The sequence below is a fragment of the Nannobrachium achirus genome (genome assembly GCF_963921795.1).
Source record: "Nannobrachium achirus genome assembly, chromosome: 16".
Classification (NCBI taxonomy): Eukaryota; Metazoa; Chordata; class Actinopteri; order Myctophiformes; family Myctophidae; genus Nannobrachium; species Nannobrachium achirus.
Window position 1 is genome coordinate 44157792 of NC_137823.1, and position 26905 is coordinate 44184696.

Genomic DNA, 26905 nt, shown 5'->3' on the forward strand with positions numbered 1-26905 from the left:
TGTGTAGGGAGCAGCAGATATTACAATAAGTGGGTGGGCCCAACCTGCATTAACTGTGGTGTGTGTCCACTGAAAATCTGTATTTTAACACACATCACACACATACATAATATAGGCCTATCCACACTTTTGTTTTAATTTAGTGTAACGAATTATTTTACCCTCCTTTATAAAAAGCTGGATACACCACGGTGGATTCGAACCCATAACCTCAACAGACACACTTTTTAAAATTAAGTATAATTATTGTATGTACCTGACTCAGAGTGCCCTCTTGTGTCCATAGAAGGTCAGTGCAGTAGCTATATTAGGCTGTGGGTTTGTTGTTTGTATTTTCTTTTTTCAAATAGTTTATTTTATTAGACTTTTATTTAAGTTTGTTCATAAAAAGTGGGTAGCTAATACTAGCTATGTGTATTTGAGAGCATTATAGAATGTGCTCGAATAAAGCATTAAACATTAAGAAATGTATATTAGTGTTAAAGTGTTTCTTATTAAGGCAGCTTTCTAGTCAAGTTGCATAACTATTATGTAATGTAATAATTATGTAAAGATGGCATGATTGCGAGGCTTTGTGAATTGCCTTTTTTGCCCATGTGACACACCCAGGATTCGAACCCTTGTCTACCGCGTAGAAAGCGAAGTATCTGAGCTCTCAGCTGTCCTGCAGGGCTGTTTTTACATCATAACTGACATTCATCCATTCTTAGGCCTTTAGGCTACTACTTGTTAAATTCACCTCCCTTAAAGCTCCCTTTGACCTCTCACCGGGAAACCTGATCCAGGCCAGGGCAAATTATTCGTTATTCCTGTCCCAGGAATACTCGCGTCCCAGGCGCTCGTTCTTGTTAAGTTGAAATCAGGGCCGTGCTTACCATACAGGCAAAATAGGCAGCCGCCTGGGGCCCCCTCACAGCCTGGGGGCCTCATGAGATTATTATTATTATTTTATTTTTTAACCAACATGGCCATCAGGGGGCCCCAGTTGAGCTCTCAACTGTGAGACAGAGAACAGTTGAAGTGAGGGTGAGGGTTAACATTAGCTCATTAGAATCTGAAAAGAGCGTGGCTCTCAAAGGTGTGACCAGAGAACAATGGTCCTGATTACCCAAGCGGTTCTTTTGTGTCTGTTCTGTGATGTCACGTACATTACTTTAACTTTAAGAAGGATCGATGCAGGGAATGGATACATTATTTCTAAAGTGTGTGTATATGTTTATATTTAAAAAAGGTTTTGAGGGCCCCCATATTTATATATACATATGTGTATCAATTCCATTTCATTTTGGGGGCCCCAGATAGTTTGAAGTGGGGCCCGGGATGAGATCAATATAAAAGAAGGGTAAAAAGGGCCTTAACATGAAATGTGATGTTTAACTTGAAATACTTTCACAGGGTTTACTGGGGCTTCTTAAAGATGGCACGCATAGTTTGTATACTGTTTATTTATATTTAACATTTTGAGGGGCCCAAATATATCCATTTGGGGCCTCTCAATCTCTCAAACAGAAACACCCAGGGGGCTCCATGAGTTATCGTCAAATATAAATAAACAGTAAAAAGGCCCTTAACATAGTCATGTAATGTATGTGTTTAACTTCGAATGGATATGTATAGCCTTAACCCACTGACTGTCCCGTGAGACAAACTTTGTCTTTGAAAACCACTGCAAAACATGCACTTAAAAGTTATTCTTATTCTTATTATAATTAAGTTTTTTTGGAGCGGTGAAAGCGCTCCCAATGAACAGGTATATCCGTGGGTATGTGGCTGGCTGGCTGGCTGGCTGGGTGGGTGGGTGGCTGGCTGGCCCTGTCCGTAGCCTGGGCAATACCTTGAGTGGCCACACACAACACACTAGTTAAAGGAGGGGCGCTGTTTTGTGCAGGCCAGGCACACTCACCACTCACTCACAGGCACAGTTTACACTCACTCACTCACTCACATAGGGTACAGCTGCTCAAATTCACCGCTCCACTTCGAACCGAGGTTTGATTTTTAAAACACTATAAGTAATAACACTGATTCAATTCATAGGTTTAATAGTGTATGAAACTTGAGCTGAAGTGTGTTATTTAACATGAAGCAACCATCCTTAGATGACATTTCTGCCACAGACATGCAGCTAATTACCACCTGAAAGAAGTTGGCCTGTCGCTGCAACAATGGGCTCTGATTATCTGAAAAGAGCTTTAATGTCACAAGTTACTTTAGTCTCCTTAAAAATATAAACAAGATTTATACTGTATATATTTATATTTAACGTTTTGAGGGCCCCCAAATTCATTTGGTGCCCCACCAGCTCTCAAACTCAAGCTCTCAATACCCTCATATATAAATAGTAAAAGGGCCCTTAACAAAAGGCTGTTAACATGGTCATGTAATGTAATGTTTAACTCAGTATTCTTATTCTTATTACTTTACCTGTCCTGTGTAAGTTGCTTCTGGTGAGAGAAGTTGAAGCTCATGCTTTATCTTCTATATGTCAAACATTGTGGCCATCCATAGCTGAGTGGTTAGTGAGCCTGCCAAGGGAACCAGATCCCTGGTTGTCACAGGTACGATTCCAGGCCAGGTTAGCAATGTGTAACTTGCAGTGTCCCTGAGTAAACACCCAACCCCTGTTTTCTCCCTCCTCCTCTTATTATTTTCTCTGGAATTCTTTTGAAAAAGTGCTAGAGTTTATAGGCTATTAAACTTGTGTTATTAAAAAAATATATATATATATATTTTCAAATAATTAAAAGCTAAAATATAGGAAACAAAACATAAGGGAGTATTTATTCGCGACCCCTAGAAATTGGTCCGCGACCCGCATATGGCTCCCGACCCAGGGGCCTCAAACTGGGGTTTGCCTGGGGCCTCCAAATCGCTAAGCACGGCCCTGGTTGAAATAACGTTTTATTAATTAACATAACATGTCCAGGTTGCAGCTTAAAACAGAATCACACGAAATCCCACGCCACGCTATATTCCCAGAGACAGAGTAGGCCTATATCTAATGCCACGTCACAATCAATTTCACCACAAATCATACAACCTGGTTTGGCATTTGGTAATGCAACACTGTCACCTAGTGTACGCTAACGTTACGTGCACGTATTATAAAACACACACAACCAGATTATTGCACTCTGTCAAATTCTCATTAGTAGCTACTGCTGGGTTATAACAAATGGCTTTATAACAACTGGACACAACTGCTGGCTTAAAAAGATGAATACATTCGTTGTTGTCATGGTGGTCTGTGGCGTGGAGAGTGTTATGACTGAAACAACCAGCAGGAGGTGGATTTGTGCCGAAACAAATTTAAAACTTTAGAAAACACTTACCAGTATACAGAGGATTTGTTTTGTGCCTGACAATTCAGATTACTATAAATGCTATTAGCCTATTTTAGATATTTAGGCCTACTGTACTATTGAATAATTACCTGCTGGTAAAGCAGCTTAGCACACAGCCCAATGTTTACAAGTTCTGGTACAAGCTGGTTCATTGCATTCCATTATGTAGATTAGAACGCGAATGATCCTATGTATCTATGTGTACAGCATACTTTATTTGTTTACGTTTATTTACCGCCTAATGTTCGAAGGCTCTAACGAGGATAACAGCAAAATGGATTTACCAGGAGTGGGGTTCGAACCCACGCGGACATACGTCCATTGGATCTTAAGTCCAACGCCTTAACCACTCGGCCATCCTGGTTCATGCCTTTTCCTCAGACGTTTTTAGTTTATTTTCGTTAACATACTGCACGTTTCATTGACTGTGCACGGAAAGCACTTTTCTGTGTAGCGTAGCAGCAAATGCCACATTGTAAACAACTAATGTAAACGGTAACGGATGGATCTACTGCTCATTGTTCTATTCTCCGCCTAGGCGACGAGTCGTAGTCATGCGCATAAACCTAAAGTCTAATTTTACCATACCATGCATATCCATGAGTTGCTATTAGCTAGCTGCTGCTGCTAGCAGCAGTTTTGCACGAGTCCTGGATGAGAGTATCGACGTTAACTTAAATAACTACAAGCTAGATACACAAAACAAATCAATGTAGTATCTTTGCGTTGTAACTGGCGTGAAAATACATGTAGCCTAATTTCCAATTTCCCCAAATCCGTTTAATAAACTGAAATATAATACAGAACTTCTGGGGGAAATACGAATGGAACAGCCTGCAGGAGACTTCCAAACGCAATACACGCGTAAAGTTGTCTTGACTTGACTTGCATAGCGTCAACAACATATGGCGGACGGTACGAAACAGTAAACCGACTCAGAGTCACCTATTAATAGACACCCAATTAAAACGACACAGTGAAAGTGTGATGCCTTGAAGCATCTCTGCCCTCTTCTGATAGAAACCTAGGAGGCAAAATTAGCATATCTCGCCCAGATTGCTTGAAAGTGGCCTTTGTATTTTGATGTTATGCTTTTGAAACTGATATTATCCTAGATAAAGTACTATGTTCTATCCGTCTGTCTTTCAATGTTATATGAGATACTTAAAGTGTGGTTCCTGTGGAAATAAGCCTCGGCTTTCTAGGATCTCCTTTTAGTTGACCTTGTACCAGTGATTTGTACTGTCATGAAACTGTACTTTTTTCTATTGCAAACTTCTAATAAATTCTTCAATCAATCAATCAATCAATCAATCAAAAGTGCGAAATCACATCAGAAATGTCATGAACCCAGGGCCCAGTCAACAAGACAAGACAAACTATAAAGCATAGAGAACAATTAAGTCCTTCAAATAAACTACCATCCAGTTAAACGTCACACCTCCTCGCCTAAAGTCTGCTATTATATGTTTTTAGCATCCAAGAGAAACAGAATAACACCCCTAAAAGTAGGAAGTGTCTATCAACAAGAAATGGCACAGTCCTTTTATTACCAGTGTGCCTTGTGGACTGGTATGGAATAAAATGGTGTAATAATGGCCTTCTGGAATCCACTTACCGTCTTAGGCCTACCATTTATATTATTATATATAAATAGTATGATGTTATATTTAATCTATAATCGACTGAATGTCTGGAACTAATCCTCTACATTTGGTGAGGTTTAATTAAGCTTGAGGATTGGCTGCATTTTCAAGATTCAAGCTTCACACATGACATTTCGGCCACCCAGACTATAAATATACAGGTAGGCCTAAGACACAAGCGGTTAACTCAATGGGTGCCAGAGGGCAAAATGGCTCCTAGGGGTGCAAGGATTTTGTTATTTTTCTTCACCTTTTCATGAAAAAAACAATATTTTGGGGGGGGCCCACTGATAGATCACACAAACAGACAAAGTCTTTGTGATTCAGTGGGAAAATAATTTTGTCAATCGGACAAACGGTTCCAGAGTTACGGCAGAATGAATCAACCCTAATCCAGCATTGTTTACAATGGAGTGTTTTTTCACACACAGCCACAAGGGGGTGTGGCGCACACACATGCACACACTAGAGGTCTTCTCGGGTCCAATTTTAACTACCTGAACCCAAATGGACCTGTGGAAAATGGAGCCGGACCCGTCTATTATTTGGAATATGAGAACCGTTACCCGACTATAGCCTCGAGAAGTGATTAATCCAAACTGAAAGGCCCCGCCTGTTATTATAAAAATTTGATCCGATACCCGGGCAGCACGGGGCGGGCGCAGCGAATCTCTCCGCAAGTCTCTCCGCGAGTCTCTCCGCGAGTCTCTGGCCAATAGCATGTGTTCTCCTCCCCCCACCCCCCTCTGCTCCTCTGCTCAGCGCAGAGAACGCTGCTGCGTCATGACGTCAACACATTCGGTGTGACGCTCTCTGCACTCTGATTGGTTAGAGAAATTCTACACTTCCTCCAAAAGTGATCATAACGCGATCGCCCAGGCTTCTTTTTCTTCCTATCGCCAAAAGAAGCCTGGGTTTCCGAGGCTACCCGGGCACGGCGGGCAGAGATGTGGGAACCGGAGCCGAGATCCGAAATGACCGAATGTCGACGTTATTATGAAGAGGTGTAAATATTATTTCTTTCTTACCGTTGCATGTTTCTGCTCGCCCCTGAACATTAATGTATTTCCCAGTCAATAATTCGGACAGGAACAATAAATCCACATTTTCTTTAGATGTGTAATCTTTCTTCTTAGCCATTGTTAATGATAATCCACTGTTAATTTATGTCGCAGCAGAGGATATTGTTTTGTTTATCATTACAACTAGTGTTAAAGGACTTCCTGACAAGTCACGTGACGCAGCAAGGCAGCCAATAGCACTGACCGGAGGAGAAAAAAGGGGGGTGCGGGGGTGATTTACAGATGTAAGAGCCAATCGCCGGGTCCATTTGGTATCATGGAACCACTGTTTTCCCGGTCAGAGAACCGGGGAACCGGCGCACTCCATAGTAGCACCGCACCGCACCGAGGTTAAATGCTCATAAATGGCCACGTTACCTGGCTCGGACCGAGTCGGATCCCGGGTAATTTTGGATCTCGGACATGCCCGAAGATCTCTAGCACACACATCCCACATGGTAAGATCAGCATTTTTTGCCATTAAAAAAAAAATATATATATATATATTTTTTAAAATTATTATTATTATTATTATTTTTTCAAAAGACTTCAAAAGTCGTAGTTATGATACCGATACTGGTATCGGATCGGGCTCCGATATTGCCTTATTTGGTCATATCGGTATCCACGAGTACACCAGTCAACTCGCTCAATGAGATTTTGTTATGGGATATCATATCGGCAAGGAGAAAATGGTATCGTAACATCCCTAAAACGACGTCATTGGCACCTGGGGACCTAGAGGGCGAGGTCGCGCCAATTCTTGGCTATCTGGCCAGTGATGTATATGGGACCAGTTACTCATATATGGAGACCCCTGCATGATAATCAAATCAAATCAAATCAAATCAAATCAACCTTTATTTGTATAGCACATTTACAACAGCAGAGCTGACCAAAGTGCTGAACATGATAAAATCAGTAATACAGAAACAACAATACCTAAAATGCAATGATAGTCAACAATGTTATGTCAAAACATGCCCATATATGGGCATTACCAAATATGGGCATTCCCAGATATGTCCTTAATATTGATAACATAATATCCCTAATAATGTCCTTAATATCGATAATATAGGAATCTCCATATATGGGTCTCCGGCATATGACCATTATATTATGGTAGTATAAATGTATGATGCCCGAATTCTGACATCATAAAATCTCTTGCTATATGACGTTCATCATTTTGATGGGGACCACAATCGGCTTTGTATCTAAAAATCGCACCTGTGAATTTGAGGTATCAAACATGACACATGTGCATATCTCCTTGTATGAAGGGCCATTCTGTCTGTGACGTTAGTTATCTCCATACATGGCTTGCATAGTGTCAACACATTCACAGCTTTCTCAGAGAACCACATGTAGACTGAACTGAAGGCATTTCCTCTTCCTCATTCTGCTGAGGGAGGCTGACTGGAGAAAGACATGTGGATTGTCTCATTCTTTTATTCCTGTTTTAACAGGTTTGTTCTACACCAATGCAGTCTGAAACTGCATACAGTTGTTTCTGAAGCTTTTATTTGCTTTTGAGATGGTTTTTTTCTGAAGCTAATGTGTAAATTTGAGTGACTTTGTTACCAGGTCTGAACAGTTGTTTTTTTCTGTAGGCCTCCAGGTCATTCTTTGTATTAATTTAGAAGTGTTAGAAACGATTTTTGGGTATTATATTGAATGGGAAGTGGTTTTGTATATTTTTTTGCACTTTAAGCGTTTCAGCTAAAAACGTTTTCCAATGCCTATAATTATTCAGGCTGTGAATCAATAAATATTCCTGATTCTGTGGAGGGAGGCTGACTGGAGAAAGACAATCGTGGATTGTCTCATTCTTTTATTCCTGTTTTAACAGGCAATGCCAGGGCTTTCCAGCAGCACATTCTTATCTACTTATGAGTCTTCGACCTGAGACCTGTAAGGGTCGATTCACACTGTAATAAGGAGCCTAACTAATTTCGGTTCGGCAATGTCCAGACTCCAGACCCAAATATGGGTTTCCCCTCCCGGTTCGGGGGGGCGTCAACTGACTAAACTCGGCTCCACGGTGCTGCCGAAATGTTGTGACCTCCCGACTTAATTTCGGTACTCAGCGGTGTCTTCTCGTTCATTCAGCCCGACTCCAAGTTCATATGCTCGGCTGTGAAGCCAAGGAAACAGCGGTTGTTTGGAAGGGAGACACGCCGACTTCCAATGCTTGTGTGGCCGTGTATTGAGCGTCGCAGAGCGGATACATTGTCCGCTGGTTCTCGCTGACTGGAGACGAGAGTGATGGACTGGACTGCACTGGGAGGCGCACACACACACACACACACACACACACACACACACACACACACACACACACACAGCGTATCGCTAATCGCCGACCGTTTTAAAGAGAAAAGAAGAGCTTAAACACAACTTTGCTAGTGTTCCGTGTTGATAGGTTTTCCACGACAAGTTATGACTGTGTGATGGCATGCATGCAGCAAGAGAGGCGGCACGTCTATAACGTGAGCTTGTAGATTAAATGTTTTGACAATGCTCGAGCGTTTGTGAGTGTGAGTGAGAGAGAGAGAGAGAGAAGAGACCCCGTAACTGGTGCTGCTGCCTGCTGGAGCTGCTACTCACTGGACCTCCAGTCATTCAGCGTGCAGCGTGAGGGCCAGTCAGATATGTATCCGCCCTGCAACGCTCATTCATCGGACACAAACGTTGTCATGCCATGGACCTATATTTACTAGCGACTTCGGCACTAGCCGTTAATAAAGTATGAATGGACTCCCCCCGAACTTAAATAATTTCGGGTCGGGGAGCCCTCCCGAACCGAAATTAGTTAGGCTCCTTATAAGAGTAAGAAACGACCCTAACATGACCAACACTGACATCATTAACTCTACATCAGCCGGATCTCCATATATGGCTATGGCTGACTCGTTCTGACATCACCAGGATGACTCGTCCAGCTCAGAGGAAGGGTATAAAGAGAATGCACTTTCCTAGTAGCACAGATCCAACAACGCACCGCAGGATCTCCAACAGAACGCTTCTCAGTACAGGACCGACAACATGACACGGACACAAGACACAGACCTCTTCATGTCAGACTGACGGTCTGTTAGCACTTGAGTGATGTCAGACGCAGTCCAGAGCTCAGGCAGCCTATATAAGATGTTCCAAGGTGTTTGAATAGCACACTACTGTCATAGACAGATCACAGATAAACGTATCTTCACCGTTCTTTACATACTAACAGGGACGGTTGGGATACTCTGATGTCCAGAAGGATATTGGGTGAAGTTGTAGTTCACATAATATTCAAGTAGAGAGAAAGGGACCTTCTGAACAATAATGTTAAATTCTAGACCTCCCCTTCGGTGGAGGAATTGTCCCAGAATAGGCCAGCCTGTAGCAGGTAGATTCCTACCAATGAAGACTATGCTGGGTCCCAATTATAATGACAAAGTTCCAGAAGACAATCAGTTCCATCCATGCATGCTGTCAAACTATTTAAAAAGCCTTAAAGTTCAAATGGGCCTGCTCGTTGACTTGACAAATACTACTCGCTTTTATGACTGTAATGACATTGACAAGGAAGGCATCAAATATGTGAAACTTCAGTGTAAAGGACATGGGGAGTGTCCCTCATTGGAGACCACCGAGAAGTTCATCGGGATGTGTAAAGACTTTCTGGAAGAGAATCCCACAGAATTAATTGGTGTCCACTGTACGCACGGCTTCAATCGGACAGGTTTCCTGGTGTGTGCGTTCTTGGTAGAGAAGATGGATTGGCGCGTCGAAGCAGCTGTAGCTGGCTTCGCCAAGTCCCGTGCCCCAGGGATCTACAAGGGACAATACCTTAAGGAGCTGTTCCGACGCTATGGCGATGTGGCAGACATGCCCCCTTCCCCACCACTGCCTGAGTGGTGCTTCGACGATGCCTACGATAACCAATACGAGGATGGCAACGTGATTGGCCAATTAGGTCCCGACTGGATCCTGGAAGGTGTCACGGTGAAGGGTGTCACACAGGTCACCACTCAACCCAAACTGGGGGAGATTCAGAGCACATGTCAGCAGTTCACTGAATGGGATAGGTCTGGTTTTCCTGGCGCACAGCCTGTGTCCATGGACAGGAGGAACCTCTACTTTTTGGAGCAGAAACCATACAAGGTCAGCTGGAAAGCTGACGGCACACGCTACATGATGTTAATCGCGGGGAAGAATGAAGTGTACATGGTCGACAGAGACAACACAATCTTCCATGTATCCAACCTCGAGTTCCCTTTCAGCCAGGATCCATGTGTCCACCTATCCAACACCTTACTAGACGGGGAGATGGTCATCGATAAAGTGGGCGGCCAGCCCATCCCCCGCTACCTGATTTACGACATTGTCAAATTCAATGGGCAGCCTGTTGGCCAGTGTGATTTCAATACCAGGCTGTCATGCATTAACAACGAGATCATTTATCCCCGGATGGAGAAGATAAAGACAGGGAAAATTGACAAAGCCAAGGAGCCCTTCAGTGTCCGAAAGAAGGACTTTTATGATATTCACCAATCACGCAATCTCCTGGGAGGCAGCTTCATATCCCAGGTCAGCCATAAAGTGGATGGGCTTATCTTCCAGCCATGCGGGAGATACAAACCCGGGATGTGTGATGATATCCTCAAGTGGAAGCCTCCAAGTCAAAACTCAGTAGACTTTCGCCTCAAGATCACCAAAGTGGGAGGAGAAGGGCTGCTCCCTCAGATCGTGGGCCAGCTGTATGTGGGCAGTTCCAAAATGCCCTTCGCGCAGATGAAGGCCTCCAAGGACCTGAGACAGTACGACAACAAGATCATCGAGTGCACCTTCAGGAACAACACCTGGGTCTTCATGAGACAGAGGACAGACAAGAGTTTCCCCAACTCCTATGTTACAGCGATGGCTGTGTGGAACAGCATCCAGCATCCTGTCACAAAGGACATGCTCTTAGAATTCCTGGGCCGCTGTCCCCAGGGAGTACAAACACAGAACCGGAAACACCCACCTGAGCCAAACTCATGCCCTCCTCCTCCAAAGAGACCCAATCATGCTATAATGTAGACACGGGCCCCAAGGGCCCTTCTGGACTGGACTGTTCTGTTCCACAGTTGCAGTATACTATACATACTTCCCCCCTCCCCTTCGAAGGTATCTTTTACCAGCCATTTTCAGGTTGAGGCTCTATTATTGATTGTTGGAGATTCTTGAAACTTTTAATGCTATTGTTCTTAACCTGTTTCCGCCTGAATTTACTGTAGAATTATGTGTGGGACACATCCGGATAACAGCAGACATACAAGCTCACGTTGCGTTGCAGGTGCAGCCGCTGTGAGCTTGTAGATCACACTCGCGCAATGCACAATGGGACGTTGGAAACTTGTGGATAACATGATGCTCTATGAATGTTTTTTTGGGGGGGTTTGTAATTTAGCTGAACGTAGCTTGATCATGATGACTATTTATCACCAGTGAAAAAGTTTTGACTACATGTGCACATGAATCTTTCTGTAAAAATATGGGGATTAAATGTCATCTGTGCTTCTTCAAGTACTGTCGGTACAGGGGTGAGGGATAGAATGAAGAGGGAGGGATTGGTTTAAAGGGAGGAGTATTGTATCAGTTACCATGACAGTTAACTTAAGGGATAAGTTGTTATCTGTTGAGTTATATGGACAAGGACTGACAGATTTAACGCCAGGGCTCCACTGCAGCCATCAGGCGTCGCATCATGTTCAACGCAGGGAATGTTCCCTTTTGAATCAATGAAGGGTTCATTACCAGACGTTGGCCTGCGTTCAGTGACGGAGTCCAATCTCAAAATTCACCCAGGTTAGTTTTTTGACGTCATGCGACGCCGGCATGACGCCTGATGGCTGCAGTGGAGACCTGGCGTCAGACAGATACTCTGCTCTCCTTTCTCCCAAGCTTTTGATTGATTGATTGATTGATTGATTGAAGACTTTATTAGAAGTTTGCATAGGAAAAGGTACAGTTTCATGACGGTACAGTTCACTGGTACAAGGTCTACTAAAAGGAGATCCATGAAAAGACTAAGCTTATTTCCACTGGAAACCATTGAAGTATCTCATATAACATTGAATGACAGACAAATAGAACACAGTACTATGCAGTAGATATGTAAAGAAAAACAAAAAAGAAAACAGTAAGTCTAAACAAACAGTATATACAAAGAAGGGGCAGGGGAGGGTAGGGTTGGGCTAGGTTCATTTTTTTACCAGTTGCGAACGGCTGCTGCCTGTAAGTGGTTTTTCAGGGCAATTTTAAAGGATGCTAGTGATCCACACTCCTTTATGGCCTTCGGTAAGGCTTTCCACATTTTGGTGGTATAGCAGAAAAACGAGTTTGACTCTTTGTTGGTTTTGACTCTGGGATGGAAGTGATCTGTGGCGCTGCCTCTGGTGTTGTAATTATGGACATCCTTAATGTTTATAAAGTATTTTGACAGGTACTTGGGTATCATAGTGGTGTAGTGTATCTTGTACGCGGGAGAGTGGAGTTCAATCCCAAAACGGTGCAAAAACTCATAGGCCAACATTATGTTTGCAAAGTAACTAGAAAGATGCAGCATTATTTTATTAAAATCCGGCCTTACAACCCGGATAACATCACTCAAAAGGTTTACAAATATGAAACACGACACATGTGCATATCTCCTTGTATGGGCTGTTCTGTCTGTGACGTTAGTTATCTCCATACATGGAGATTTGTGCTTATGCATATACATACATACATACACACACACAAAGCCAGACGTACCGGTAGGAACGGTTAGCACGGTTATTCAATTCAATTCAATTCAATTCAATTCAATTCAATTCAAGTCAATGCCATTCCATTCCATTCCATTCATTGACTTCCATAATAAAATGTAATAATTAGAAAAGTATAAAATGTGAAAATTGTGGAGGTATGTGGCCATTTGGCATGTGTGTGTACAAGAACTTAAATGGCACTGATTGGTCCAGTGGTTTGTGAGATTAGCTCCAGGCACAGAGACGGAGACACACATACACAGAACATTTCAGTGTAAAAGCTGAAGGTACAAGTGACATGCCCTTGATTCCCCTTGTAAGCCATCACCAGTGTTTTGTTCTTGACAGACATACCATTTCGGCTGACCAACCATGTGGTCCCGGACCGGTCCTTAAAGAGTCTCCCTCTAACTAAGGGTGGTGAATGATGTTTCAGTTGAATGACGTATGCACAGAACAGGATAACACCAGGCAGTGTCACATGGCAAGTTCTGAACTTTATTAGCACACAGATAATATATTGGACACATGACATGACCAAAAGAAGGATAAGAACGGAATGAATAGGCATAGAACACACATCTTGTATTATTGTGCACATACATCAGTCTATCTGATAAAGTAGTCGATGGTCATCCTATCAAGGGTATCAATTAGGCTTGCACAGATGAGGGATACAGTATGGCTTGTGAAAGAATTTGAACATTTGAAGAGTTGACAGACTCTATACTACTATATACTAGCAGCAAAGTAGTAACAGAAGTTGTCATAATTAAAAACTAATATTCGTTTATTAGATAACTAACTAATAAACGTAAACCTTTTCACAGTATACCTGTGCACATACTAGTGTGGATGAGAGAAAAGGGATTCGGAGATTAATTTGATACATTTCATCCATTCATATTTTTCCTTGCAACCACCTACATCACAATTGATAATTATACCATATTTTTAGATATCCTTGCAATAAACGTGGAAGACAAAATGCTAAGCTATAGGCCTACTGTATTTGTTCTTCAGTATTGCACTCAGAACAGTATTGCTAGACTAAAATTAAAAAGTAAGAATAGAAATGACGCATCTCCCTTAATGTCCAAAGTTTTCACAGTTCCTCATGTGACTCATTAGAAAGAATCTGGAAGAACCTGTTGAATTATGTGTTTCCCCATTGTAGAAAATGCTGTGTGCTTCCTTGAACAAACCACCTTTACAGTACGTTATTCTTCAGCTGGAAAGGGCAACTCTATGGGCCCTATTTTCTCCATTACTTACTCCTTATCCCTAAACTCCTAAGCTTTCTTGGGTTTAAATCCTATTAGTAGACTTTGTATCTTAACTGTACTGTCATGCTTTTCCTGTGCAAACTTCTAATAAAGTATTCAATCAATCAATCTCCCAAGATGGGACAGCAGTGTCAATTTCTCATTTCCGAATCATTTTCTGATGTTTCCTTTTTCTATCCACATCTAATTTCTACTTCTGCTCTTTTGAGAGCAAAGTGACAAGTCCATTTAAACATGATCATAAGTTGGATTCATCTTTATATTACAAAAGAGTAAGTGATCTACTTCCGGGTCATGTATCGCTAACTTAAATACCAAACCACTTGGCCAAGATGTACTACATATGTACTAAATATAGCTTAAAAATTCAAACACCCATGTCATCTTTGCAAGATGTCGTTTCCAAACCTCTGTATACAGTTGTATTCGTTATTACCCTCATATTTTGCCTCTGTATAAAATAGTCCGCCGGTCAAATATGTCCGACCGGAAACGTGCGCTGCGGCACAATAGTTCCGCCACAATAGTTCCCCCCCCAATCTTTTTTTTTTTTTTACGTTTTTTTTTCTTTCCTTTTTTTCCTTTTTTTTATACTTTTTTTTTTGTTTTTTTATTTTTATTTATTTTTGTTTTTTTAATTAGATGTGAGCGGCCCGAAGGGCCGCGACCCTCTAGTTTGCTACACTTTAAGATTCGCTCCCCGTCAGCCCTTCTCACCCCAGTCCTCAACTCCTTTCATCATTATTTCCTGACTCTCCAACTTGTCGCTCTGCCCTCTTGTAGGCAAAAGTAATATTCTTAAAACAACCATCACTCAAGTCAAGTGCAAATGTTGTTTGTTGTTTGTTCAACAAAGATAGTTCTTTTTTAATAGGCTATTGAGTCTTGGCCTTTCTGGGGCCATAAAAAAAAAATTGCGCACACATTTCTTCTCAATTCCAATTTTTGTATTCCTCTTTGGATCATGTTTATTTCATATTTATTTTCATTTTGTTGATGAAATTACGTTAATTGACAATACATGCTGATTCAATTAAAGTGTGTTGTTTATTCATATAATGTTTGTTGTGTTCTCCAACACGAAAGCCAGGGACAGCACGTCAGACATGGGTTTTTCCTCTTGTACACTAGGGCCCTCTTAATATCAACAATGATCTTCTCAGTATAATGCTGTGTGCCACAGACATTAGCCTCAATACTGTTAAGCGTGGATGCCTGGCTCTCCACCAGCATGGCCATGTTTAGGAACAGATCATGGATCTCTACCATCCTAGCCTCTAGCTCTACCAGCTCCTTGTGTCTGCGTTTGAGCTCACTTAGGGCATACCGTGACGTGCGCCCACCATCTGTCTGCACGCTGGTGGACAGTTCAGCCCAGCCTTCTCCCCCTTTATCCACCATCATGTCTAGCTGCTCATCACTTATGTCATTACCCAGAATGGATGCTTGCCTCTGGATTCGCTCACGACATGTATCTCTCTGAGTCTCCTCAGCCTTATTGTAGTCGGCCATGACGGAATGGAAGGCATGGGTCAGGGCCGCATGCTGGGTGCGTGCAATGCGGCTAGCAGCGGAGCTGGGACCTTCCTTTTCATCCAGCTGGCGACTTTGGTCTCCCAGGGCCTGGAGGCGGGCATAGAGGGCCTCGCCTCGTTGGTGAATCTTTCTGGCAATGGAGTCGGAGTCCTGTTTGAGGAGAGTGAGGCGACGCACGGTGGTGCCTAAGCGCTCATTGTGGCTGTGCAGGCGCTCCACCTCCAGGCTGAGGAGGGAGATCTCCTTGCGCATGGAGTGGGCCTCCACCAGGATCTGGTCAACGACAGAGGAGCCCTGAAACACCACTGCCTCATGGGAGAGACTCACATTGTCTTCATCACACTCTGGTCTATGAAGGTCAGGTTCATTGTCGTCTTCCTCCTCACGAATGGCCTGCAGTGTCACCAGCCTGTCTCGCATCCTGCTTCTAAGACATGGGGATAATGAGAAAGAAAAAACAAAACTATTCAAACACACCAATGAAATACACATAACTGAAGCTATTATAAAGTCAATTATAGATTTTCTCGCAATTTTGTCTAATCAATATTCAGTAAGTAACTTCAAGTGTTCCCCCTTAGAAAATAAGGAGGAGGAAATAATATTGGAACCCTGGTCCCACTGTCCATCAGGGGTTTCTTAGTTAATGAGTGTTATATAATGGGCTGAGGTTCAATATACTCAAGGAATGAAAACAGTGACACATGAAACCTAGACAGACAATCATGTGCATTTTTCCGGCCTGTCTGTGATTTGAGACAATGGTAGCAGTTCTAGCTGATTATGATCACAGGAATCCAACAAGGAACAAGGAAGCATCACCAGAAAATGACTTTCCTCTGAGACATTAGCAGAGAGCAAAAGACTACATGTAAATTAAGTATATCGATATATTTTATAGCAATACTTTTACCAGGGGCTGCTTTCCCTCTCTGTTATTCATCTTTTACTATCCTCACAAAGCGTAACCAGGGGTCAGCAACCTCTTTGAAATGAAGCGCCATGTTTTTATTTTCCAGACAGTCAGTGTGCCATGTCAACATTCATTTTAACACCCCTTCAAACATTCAGACATAATTTGATTGTCAGGACATTGTTATAACGATCATTAGACTCCTATCTCCCCAACTCCCTCCCCAGTCCAAGTTCAGATTTACTGAATATAGAATTATGTGCAGGATGTAATTTGCTATAACAATATTTGATTTTAAAATGAAATCCTCTCTCACACGCTTCTGCCAGTGTCCCAGTGATCACCCTGTGCCAATGTTGGCACCCATTGCCTACCCCTGGCGTAGAGGAAATAGGGGAAATTTGTTTTCTCAACAGATTCAGTGGAAGTTATTTTAAAGTGTGAGTAAAAGTAAATGTATGAATAACATAATAGTGAAATGTGTTCCTATTAACTGATTTCAAGCCATCATGACAATTACATTATCAGGACCTAGTAAGCCGGTAGATTAATTGCACCCAGGTGTATCTACCTACCACACATGGTACTAAATTAAATGAAATTCAATAGGGATAATATGAAGTTGAATAAAAACATCCTACCTCAATAGAAAGACAGCCAAAAAGTAAAATAAATGTATCTCCTGGTCGTGTCGGATTCATTCAGTCCAAGGCACTTCAAAAAGCATCTTTTTACTGTTAGGCAAGTTGCTCTGTGCAGTGCTTGTGGTATCTGATAACCGCCCCCTTTCCAGATGACAACCATGAGCCTTCCCACTTACACGTCAAGCATAAGGAAGTACAGAAGTTATTTAGTCTAACCATAAGAATCCTAGCGTACTTATTCTGGGAGCGACCATTCCACAAAAACAGGAGATCTACAAGCTCAAAAGCACATTGCAACGCGACACATTGTGAGCTTGCAGATCGGCTATTTTCAGCAGCAATATTTGGTAGAGGGAAAAAGGTAGGTGGGGCTAGTATAGAGACCCCTGCATGGGGGGACACTGGTCAACAAAGTATTATGTGGTTAATATCAGTTCATTTGCACATCATGTTACAATAAATTAGTAATTCAATGAAACATGATAATGTGTACAACAGGGCTCGAGGAAGCTTGAATGGCTTTCTCCCAGAAAGTAAATAAATCAGAAACAGAATAAAATCAAATCGTTTTTTTTTTTTTTTTTTTTTTTTTTATTTATCGGTTTTACAGTTCAATCCAAGAGAAATGTATTGAATTATTCTTATACAGCAGGTGACACAAAATGTACATGACTGCAATAATACGATCAGATAACAAATTAATACCAGTTAAACAATCCCTGCAAAATACCAAGACTGATGTCATGTGCCGAAAACAGATGTTGCTGGCATTACTGAAGAGAGAGGCAATGGTACTTATGAGGGATTTTTTGAATGTGGAATTTGCCTTAGGGTTATATACTTTGGAAGTATATTGTTGCTGTCTGGCAGAAACCTTGTATCTCCATGTTTCAACTGTATAGTTTCCTTTTGTAAATTAATGCCCCGCTTCATCATACTACTGTGTCACACAAAGGTAGCATAAATAGTCAGTCTACAAGCTCAGCTTGTAGATCATCCTATTTTGGTATTTTATTTATTTTTATTTTAACTTGAAAGTGGTCAAGTGTCTGAGGATTTTATGAATATTTAACTAATGAAATGTATTAACAAAAGCTTGTGACTAAATATTAACTACATTGGATCCATTGGAACACTGGATCTGAAAAGTAAAGGCCTGTCCATACTGTCTCCGACCACCCAACTTTTCGTCTGAAAGGTCTGGTTCAACTGCAAAATTACGTCACTCGCAACTTTTGAAAAGCATTACCCCAAATTTCAGTTCGGAAAGCTGCACGTCAGAAAGTCGGATCTTTCCGACGAAAAGTTTGGTGGTCGGAGACAGTATGGACAGGCCTAAGTTTTGGACATACAAGGTTTTCACCCGGCAGCGACAATACAAATGTAGACGATTTGTGCAGGACAAGACTTTATCTAGAATGGTTCCAGACCAGACGAATCAATCTGCCATTGCAAAATAAAATAATAATGCAATGATAATAATTGCCCTACACAGTGATATTTGTCAGCCAAGCCAGGCTAGACATCATCTAGACAAAACCTTATTTTACTGTCAGTCTCTCAAGTAACAATCTTCGGTTCTGACATGCAATGCAATATAGATATATTCATAATTGTACAGCTAACTGTAAAATTCAGATGTCGTCAGATAAGTTTCCAATGACTGAAACCTTTAAAACTGATGTATACTTTACTTTACATACAGTACATGTTGAATTTTACAGCAAGCTAAAACCACCCAGTAGTAACTTTAAGCTACTGTAAAACAAATTACAAAACGGGTTACGGTATATTCAAATATGATTTGACCCAAATCTGTTTCACATCTGAGGATATATTGACATAGCATGACTTCATAATTTTCTAGTAAAGTGCAACCTGTTACTTCTGATTTATTCACAAGAAAAAGCTATTAGTGTCTTTTCACGATATGCTTCCAGCAAAGTTCATGTTGCAGATTTGTTATGTGATACCTCAAAAGGCCTACTTATTTTTCCTGACAGCACTGGTATTCCCTCACCCCAATGCCTTTACTCTATCTGTCTCATTTGTAACACGGGAAGCAGCCACAAAACATTTTCTTAAAGGGGTTGTTCTTGTCATGGCGTTTGGCTTTGCTAAGTTTGACCAAAACATCCTGTATTGCCATGTCAGTCTCCTGGACATTGGTTTGGATTGTGGTCATCATGGGGCCCTGCTCCTCCACCAGCATTGCAATGTCCAGGAAGATGTCATGGATGCTCTGAATACGGGATTCCAGGTCTAATAACTCCTGGTGGCGTTTCTCTATCTGGTTCAAGGCTGAGCGAGCTGTTTTACCTTCGGTCACAATGTTCTCATTAAAGATGTTCCATTGGCCTGTCTCAATCATTTCCTCTACCTCGTCTCCAGTCACCTCCCGCCCCACTATCTCCATCTGCCTCTGTATGTGTGCCTTGCAGCCCTCTCGATGGTTCATCTCCACCTCATTGTAGTCGAACATGGCATCACGGAAACTATTGCTGAGGCAGGCATACTGCGTTCTGGCTATCCGTGTAACGGCAGCATTAGAACCATGCTCTTCTCCCAGGTTGTGGGCTGTGTTATCCATTTCCTTTAATCTTGTCAGGATGCCCTCAGCCCGTGTTTTGATATCTCCAGCGATGGCATTAGAGTCCCTCTTGATGGTGCTCATGCGGGTGGTGGCAGTGAGCACGCGGGAGTTCTGCTCACGGAGTCGATTGACATCCAGCCGAATGAGCTGAACCTCTCGGTGGATGTCCTGGGACTGGTCAAATACCGCCTCCATGGCAGGACTGTTGTCAAACACCACCGCCTCGTGAGGCAGCTCTTCCTCCAGGTCCACATTGCTGAAGGTGTCAGAGACGACTGACTCTGCATATTCCATCTGTTCCACATGGCCACTGGACAGCTCCTGCAGGTGGCTCAGTCTGTCCCTCATGGCCGGGCTATAGGAGACAGAGACGGGTAGATGGTGGGGGTTAGAGATACAGGGAATTTTCATTTTCTCTCTCTGTCTCTCCTCTCACCTATATACAAGAAGAAAACAATTTGAAGTCACAACTCTTTTTCTAACAAAAAACACATTGTAGAGATGTGATGTTAGACTGTTAGTAGACACATATTAAAGGTCACATCACATATGGAAACTACTTTCAAACATGACTTGTGTTGCTGGCACAAAACCACAGTTTAAATGACCACAAATTGTGAAAAGCTGTCTCACCTGTTCTGAGATTCCCTTCCATCATTATAGCCTAACACACCCAGGCAGCGCCGGTCACATTTCTAACTAATTCTCAGTCCTTGCCTAACAAGTTCTTCTCACTGAGATGCATGTACCAGGCCAAGACTATCATTTAACTTATCTTTCAGAAGCTGATCAAATATTTTGCATTATAGAAAATAAATGAAGTTACGAGCAATAGGCTAGGAACATCCTAATAGGCTTCCAGGGTAATTGGCTTCCAGTAGGTAATTTTAATGGCCTAAACCAAAAATATCAGAACTGACTCCATAAATCTCTACACATTGTTGTTTCAATCTTGTTCTGACAAAGATCAGAAGGATTGAATTCATAAAAACATAACCTACTAATTAAAGCATACTTGGGCTACTTTTGCAGTGTAGTAGGGGGGGCACCTGCCAAAATGCTAGACACACAGGCATACCAAAGCAATTACAGTTCTTGTCAGTTGAACGATGAAAACCATTTCATTAGTCTACTTCATAACAGCTAGCAACATACAAATTGTCATGGGTATCCTATGCACCTTACCTGTCGTGCTTTAATCTCTACCAATATCGATCGGTTTATTCCTGATCAGCTTGCGTGGTGCCTTCGCAACATCCAGACTTCTGTGATTTGAGCGCAACTGACTGATGTGGTTGACTGGATGCGAGGACTAAGAAATGTTTCCAAACACAGCCCTGCTATCTTTGGCGTGCAAATGGAATTTGTGTTGGCAGTGAATTGCCGTCATGCGACAATGTTTATGTGACTCAGGAATGAAGCCGAGTCAGTTTGGTCCCGCTCTGACGTTCAACAAGGAAACACACCTTGCCATGCCCAATCAGGCTATTCCTTAACCTTTAAAACTACGGACACTAGTCCATTGTTATAAGTGCACTAGTATAATAAATCTGGTTTCGTGGCCAACTAGTGTTTTGCGTGCATCTTTCTCAGATTCCTAGAAATACACAGGTGTCACAGATTAACACATGCACACACTGGTTGTGGTTGATTAATCTGTGACACCTGTGTGTGTGTGTGTGTGTGTGTGTGTGTGTGTGTGTGTGTGTGTGTGTGCGTGTGCGTGTGCGTGTGCGAGTGCGTGTGTGTGTGTGTGTGTGTGTGTGTGTGTGTGTGTGTGTGTGTGTGTGTGTGTGTGTGTGTGTGTGTGTGTGTGTGTGTGCGTGCTTGCGTGCGTGCGTGCGTTTGTGAGAGAGAGAGAGAGAGAGAGAGAGAGAGAGAGAGAGAGAGCGATCGTGCGCAAAACTATCAAATCAATTAGCAGACTAGTCTGCTAATTGATTTGATAGTTTTGACTTCAAAGCCATAAAGTAGGATTCATACAGAATGCCAACAGAGTTGATATCTAGATTCTAGGCTATATTCTTCAGCATTGCCATTCAAGCAAGTTATGCTAATTATTTTTGATGGAATAAGATTCTGGCACTAGTGAAAACTCGTGTCTTGCTAAATGGCCCATGTTTTTTTCTGAAAATAGTTTTTATTATCTGCACACCTATCTTGAATGCTGTGTATTTATTAAACAAACAAATAACTTTTCAACTTAAGGTGTTCATCATTTCCGCTGCAAGGACCTGGGTAGAGTGGTGTGAAAGTGGTACTAAACGTGGTACTAAAAAGTATCCACTCCAGAGTAGGTCTGAGCTAGGCCAAAAAGGGCTAACACTTCATAATGACTGAACACTCACTGACTTTTCATTTAGACCACCAGGATATAGTTGTAATGAGATTCTATTGCGTTATAACCTCTATTATAATCTATTATAGTTATCATAGTAGTAGAACCTACATTAATACTTTATAGTGAACACTGAATTATAATCACAGTTATAATCCATTTTAGTGTATTATAATTAGTAGACCTATAGTTGTGATACAAATTTATATTGTATTATAATCACAGTCAAAAGGGCCAATTTGTTTCTTACCGATAGGGGTACTTTTGTGTAATGGAAAATGTCGATATTTGGATGTGGTGCAGTGTAGTGTCGTGTGGTGCTAAAGCTGCAGTCGAAAAGGGGCTTATGGGGGCTCCCACTTGCCAGACCAATACAGAAACCGTCATGCCAATAGGCCTGAGCCCAATTGGTATAGGGCTGATGTGGGCTGGTTCATGGCTGTATTAACTATGGGGGCTACACATGGTAATAATAAACTAACAACGCTGGCCTGGGGATAATTGGTCATTAGGTGCCAGAGCTGTCTGTATTCAGAGATAAGTTCAAGCCTAATAACCAGGAGGCTAAGACTAAAGAACATATTTACTATATCTAAATACAATATTGGCCTAAATCACTAGTTCCCAGGTAGGCTACAATCAAGGAAATAAGGAAAAAGCAATAGCTATCATTGTCCTGCACCTTCCTGCATTTCTTTATAATGATAATAGAAACAAGCCCTTTTAATAGAAACAAGCCTTTTTGCGTTATCCTTAGTTATTTTATACTGCAGTACTGCTTCAAACTAATAAAGTATTATCATTTCAATCAATTTCCATTCCCCACAGCGTTGACAGTCTGTGTAGCAATTGCACCTTCATCTTGGCTATTGCAGGACTAAGCCTACTAGACAGACGGTTCACATCATCTTCTCCCATCTGTGTAAAAAGGGCACATTGACTCACATCATAGACTGACTGCATGGACTCCTGGGCATGCCTCGGACATAACTCCATATATATGCATTAAAGGGACACAGATAGACACATAAATCTCCATTATGGTTTAGACAGACTGGGTTCTCTGATTCTCTGACGAGTAAATTGGGTGCATTCCCAACTTGCATCATTCCCGAGGAGGTCTGCCCACTGTCAACTTTTAGAAATGACAGAATATAAAACTATACTAGCAGCAAAGTAGTAATAGAAGTTTGTCACAATTAAAAATGTATATTCGTTTATTAGATAACTAACTAATGAACATACTTTTTCACATTATAACTGTGCAGATACTAATGTAGTCAGGGTAGAGACTTTTGTTGGGGGGATGAGAGAAAAGGGATTCAGAGATTCATTTGATACATTTCATTCATTCATATTTTTTCTTGCAGCCTCCTTTATCACATTTTAATGTTTTAGATATCCTTGCAATAAACGTGGAAAACAAAATGCTAAGCTACTGTATTTGTTCTTCAGTATTGCACTCAGAACAGTATTGCTAGACTAAAGTTAAAAAGTAAGAATAGACATGACGCATCTCCCCTAATGTCCAAAGTTTTCACATTTCATCATGTGACTCATTAGAAAGAATCTGGAAGAACCTGTTGAATTATGTGTTTCCCCATTGTAGACAATGCTGTGTGCTTCCTTGAACAAACCACCTTTACGTTACCCTTTTACATTAGCCAGATCAACTTAACAACTTGAAAGGGCAACTCTATGTCTCTATGAATTGAGTTTTGTCTCTATATGAATTGAGTACAAAAGGACCCAATGTAAACAAGCCATTGTGCTTTCTTGGGTTTAAATTCTATTAGTAGACCTTGTATCTGAACTGTACTGTCATGTGCCAAGATGGGACAGCAGTGTCAATTTCTCATTTACGAATACTTTTCGGATGTTTTCGTTTTCTAGACACATCTAATCTCTACTTCTGCTCTTTTGAGACGCAAAGTAACAACTTTTCGTCTGGTCAAGTTCAACTACAAAATGATTTGACTCGCAACTTCTGAAAAGCATTACCCCGAATTTGAGTTCGGAAAGCTGCAAGTCAGAAAGTCTGACCTTTCCAACGAAAAGTTCAGTGGTCGGAGACAGTATGGACAGGCCTTAAGTTTTGGACATAGGCCTACAAGGTTTCCACCCAGCAGCGACAATACAAATGTAGAACATTTGTGCAGGACAAGCCTTCATCTAGCCTGGTTCCAGACGAATCAATCTTCCATTGCAAAATCAAATATTAATGTAATGATAATCATTGCCCTCTGGAAATTTGCCAGGCTAGACATTATCTACACAAAACTACAAAACTTTGTTTTACTTTCAGTCTCATATTACCAAGTAACAATTTTTGGTTCTGGCATGCAATGTAATATAGATGTAACAATCCAGATGTCGTCAGGTAAGATTCCAATTGGCTGAAACCTTTATTAAAACTGATGGATACTTTACATACATACATACATACATACATACATACATACATACATACTTTACATACATACATGTTGAATTTTACAGCTAGCTAAAACCACCCAGTAGGAACTTTAAGCTACTTTAAAACAAATTACAAAATGGGTTACGGTATATTAAAAAATATGATTTGACCCAAATCTGTTTCACATCTCAGGATATATTGACATATTGACATCACGACTTCATGATTTTGGAGTAAAGTGCAACTCTGTTACTTCTGATTTATTCACAAGAAAAAGCTATAATAGTGTCTTTTCACGATATGCTTCCAGCAAAGTTCATTATGCAGATTTGTTATGCGATACCTCTAAAGGCCTCATTCTTTTTCCTGACAGCACTGGTATTTCCTCACCCCCATGCCTTTACTCTATCAGTCTCTCATTTGTAACACGGGAAGCAGCCACAAAATATCTCACAACCTTAATCAGAATGCGTACCACCACCATAGTATGTTTGTACGTCTGTATCTCTGCTTCCAGCAGTTGTTCAACTCTCAAAAAATCACACCCGTGTGAACTGAGTGGTGGTGTGTGTGTGTGTGTGTGTGTGTGTGTGTGTGTGTGTGTGTGTGTGTGTGTGTGTGTGTGTGTGTGTGGGGCCTGGCCTGAACAACAGCGCCCCTCCCTTAACATGTGTGGTCAGAAAAGGTACTACACCACAGGCTTGAGGCTACATACAGACCCACATACAAACAAACATACATACCTACACACACAGCCACGCTATGGAGACGGTGTGACCACCGCTCAAAAAACACAATACAAAAATAAACAATGGATCTGGCAAGGCTTTTCCAGTTCGCATGTATCTTCTCTTCTTATAATCTCAAAATATCTGAACATTTTTCACCATATTTTAGCCTGTAGGTTGCCAGTACTGTGACGCGTTTTACATCACTTTTTTCTCACACAGCAAGGTCCCCTCCCCCTTTCACTGGACACTACACATCTTCTTAAAGGGGTTGTTCTTGTTATGGCGTTTGGCATTGCTAAGTTTGACCATAACATCCTGTATTGCCATGTCAGTCTCCTGGACATTGGTTTGGATTGAGGTCATCATGGGGCCCTGCTCCTCCACCAGCATTGCAATGTCCAGGAAGATGTCATGGATGCTCTGAATACGGGATTCCAGGTCTAATAACTCCTTGTGGCGGTTCTCTATCTGGTTCAAGGCTGAGCGAGCTGTTTTTCCTTCGGTCACAATGTTCTCATTAAAGATGTTCCATTGGCCTGTCTCAATCATTTCCTCCATCTCGTCTCCAGTCACCTCCCGCCCCACTATCTCCATCTGCCTCTGTATGTGTACCTTGCAGCCCTCTCGATGGTTCATCTCCACCTCATTGTAGTCGAACATGGCGTCACGGAAACTATTGCTGAGGCAGGCATACTGCGTTCTAGCAATGCGTGAAACGGCAGCATTAGAGCCATGCTCTTCTCCCAGGTTGTGGGCTGTGTTATCCATTTCCTTTAATCTTGTCAGGATGCCCTCAGCCCGTGTTTTGATATCTCCAGCAATGGCATTAGAGTCCTTATCGATGGTGCTCGTACAGGTGGTGGCATTGAGCTTGCGGGAGTTCTGCTCACGGAGTCGATTGACATCCAGCCGAATGAGCTGAACCTCCCGGTGGATGTCCTGGGACTGGTCAAATACCGCCTCCAGGGCAGGACTGTTGTCAAACACCACCGCCTCGTGAGGCAGCTCTTCGTCCAGGTCCACATTGCTGAAGGTGTCAGAGACGACGGACTCTGCATATTCCATCTGCTCCACATGGCCACTGGACAGCTCCTGCAGGTGGCTCAGTCTGTCCCTCATGGTCGGGCTATAGGAGACAGAGACGGGTAGATGGTGGGGTAAGAGATACAGGGAATTTATATTTTATCTCTAAACATAATTGTAGAGATAGGTGTATTGTTAGTAGACAAATAAGAGATATTAAAGGTCACATCACATATGGAAACTACTTTCAAACATGACTCGTGTTGCTGTCATGACCACAACCACAGTTTAAATGACCACTAATTGTAAAAAGCTGTCTCACCGGTTCTGACATTCCCTTCCATCATATGTAACACACCCAGGCAGCACTGGTCACATGTCTAACTAGTTTCTCAGTCCTTGCCAACAAGTTCTTCTCACTGAGATGCATGTACTTATAGGCACCAGGCCAAGACTACCTATCATTTAAATTATCTTTCAGAAGCTGATCAAATATTTTGTATTTAGAAAATAAATGAAGTTAAGAGCAATAGGCTAGGAACAGCCTAGTAGGCTTCCAGCAGGTAATTTGAATGGCCTAAACAAAATA

The 26905-nt window shown here is 41.9% G+C and overlaps 4 protein-coding genes across 4 annotated transcripts; 1 reads left to right on the top strand and 3 right to left on the bottom strand.

The window, feature by feature from the left end:
• Nucleotides 1-9384: 9384 nt before the first annotated feature.
• On the top strand, nt 9385-11124 carry LOC308301058 (mRNA-capping enzyme-like; the record flags this gene model as incomplete). Its single annotated transcript, XM_080744956.1, has 1 exon — nt 9385-11124. One exon carries the CDS (start codon nt 9385-9387, stop codon nt 11122-11124), a length of 1740 nt encoding a protein of 579 aa, XP_080601082.1.
• Nucleotides 11125-15169: 4045 nt separating this feature from the next.
• LOC308301059 (syntaxin-11-like) lies at nt 15170-16078 on the bottom strand (the record flags this gene model as incomplete). Its single annotated transcript, XM_080744957.1, has 1 exon — nt 15170-16078. One exon carries the CDS (start codon nt 16076-16078, stop codon nt 15170-15172), a length of 909 nt encoding a protein of 302 aa, XP_080601083.1.
• Nucleotides 16079-19259: 3181 nt separating this feature from the next.
• On the bottom strand, nt 19260-20156 carry LOC308300215 (syntaxin-11-like; the record flags this gene model as incomplete). Its single annotated transcript, XM_080744023.1, has 1 exon — nt 19260-20156. One exon carries the CDS (start codon nt 20154-20156, stop codon nt 19260-19262), a length of 897 nt encoding a protein of 298 aa, XP_080600149.1.
• Nucleotides 20157-25530: 5374 nt separating this feature from the next.
• LOC308301060 (syntaxin-11-like) lies at nt 25531-26412 on the bottom strand (the record flags this gene model as incomplete). The annotated part of the gene is made up of 1 exon (XM_080744958.1): nt 25531-26412. One exon carries the CDS (start codon nt 26410-26412, stop codon nt 25531-25533), a length of 882 nt encoding a protein of 293 aa, XP_080601084.1.
• Nucleotides 26413-26905: the final 493 nt, after the last annotated feature.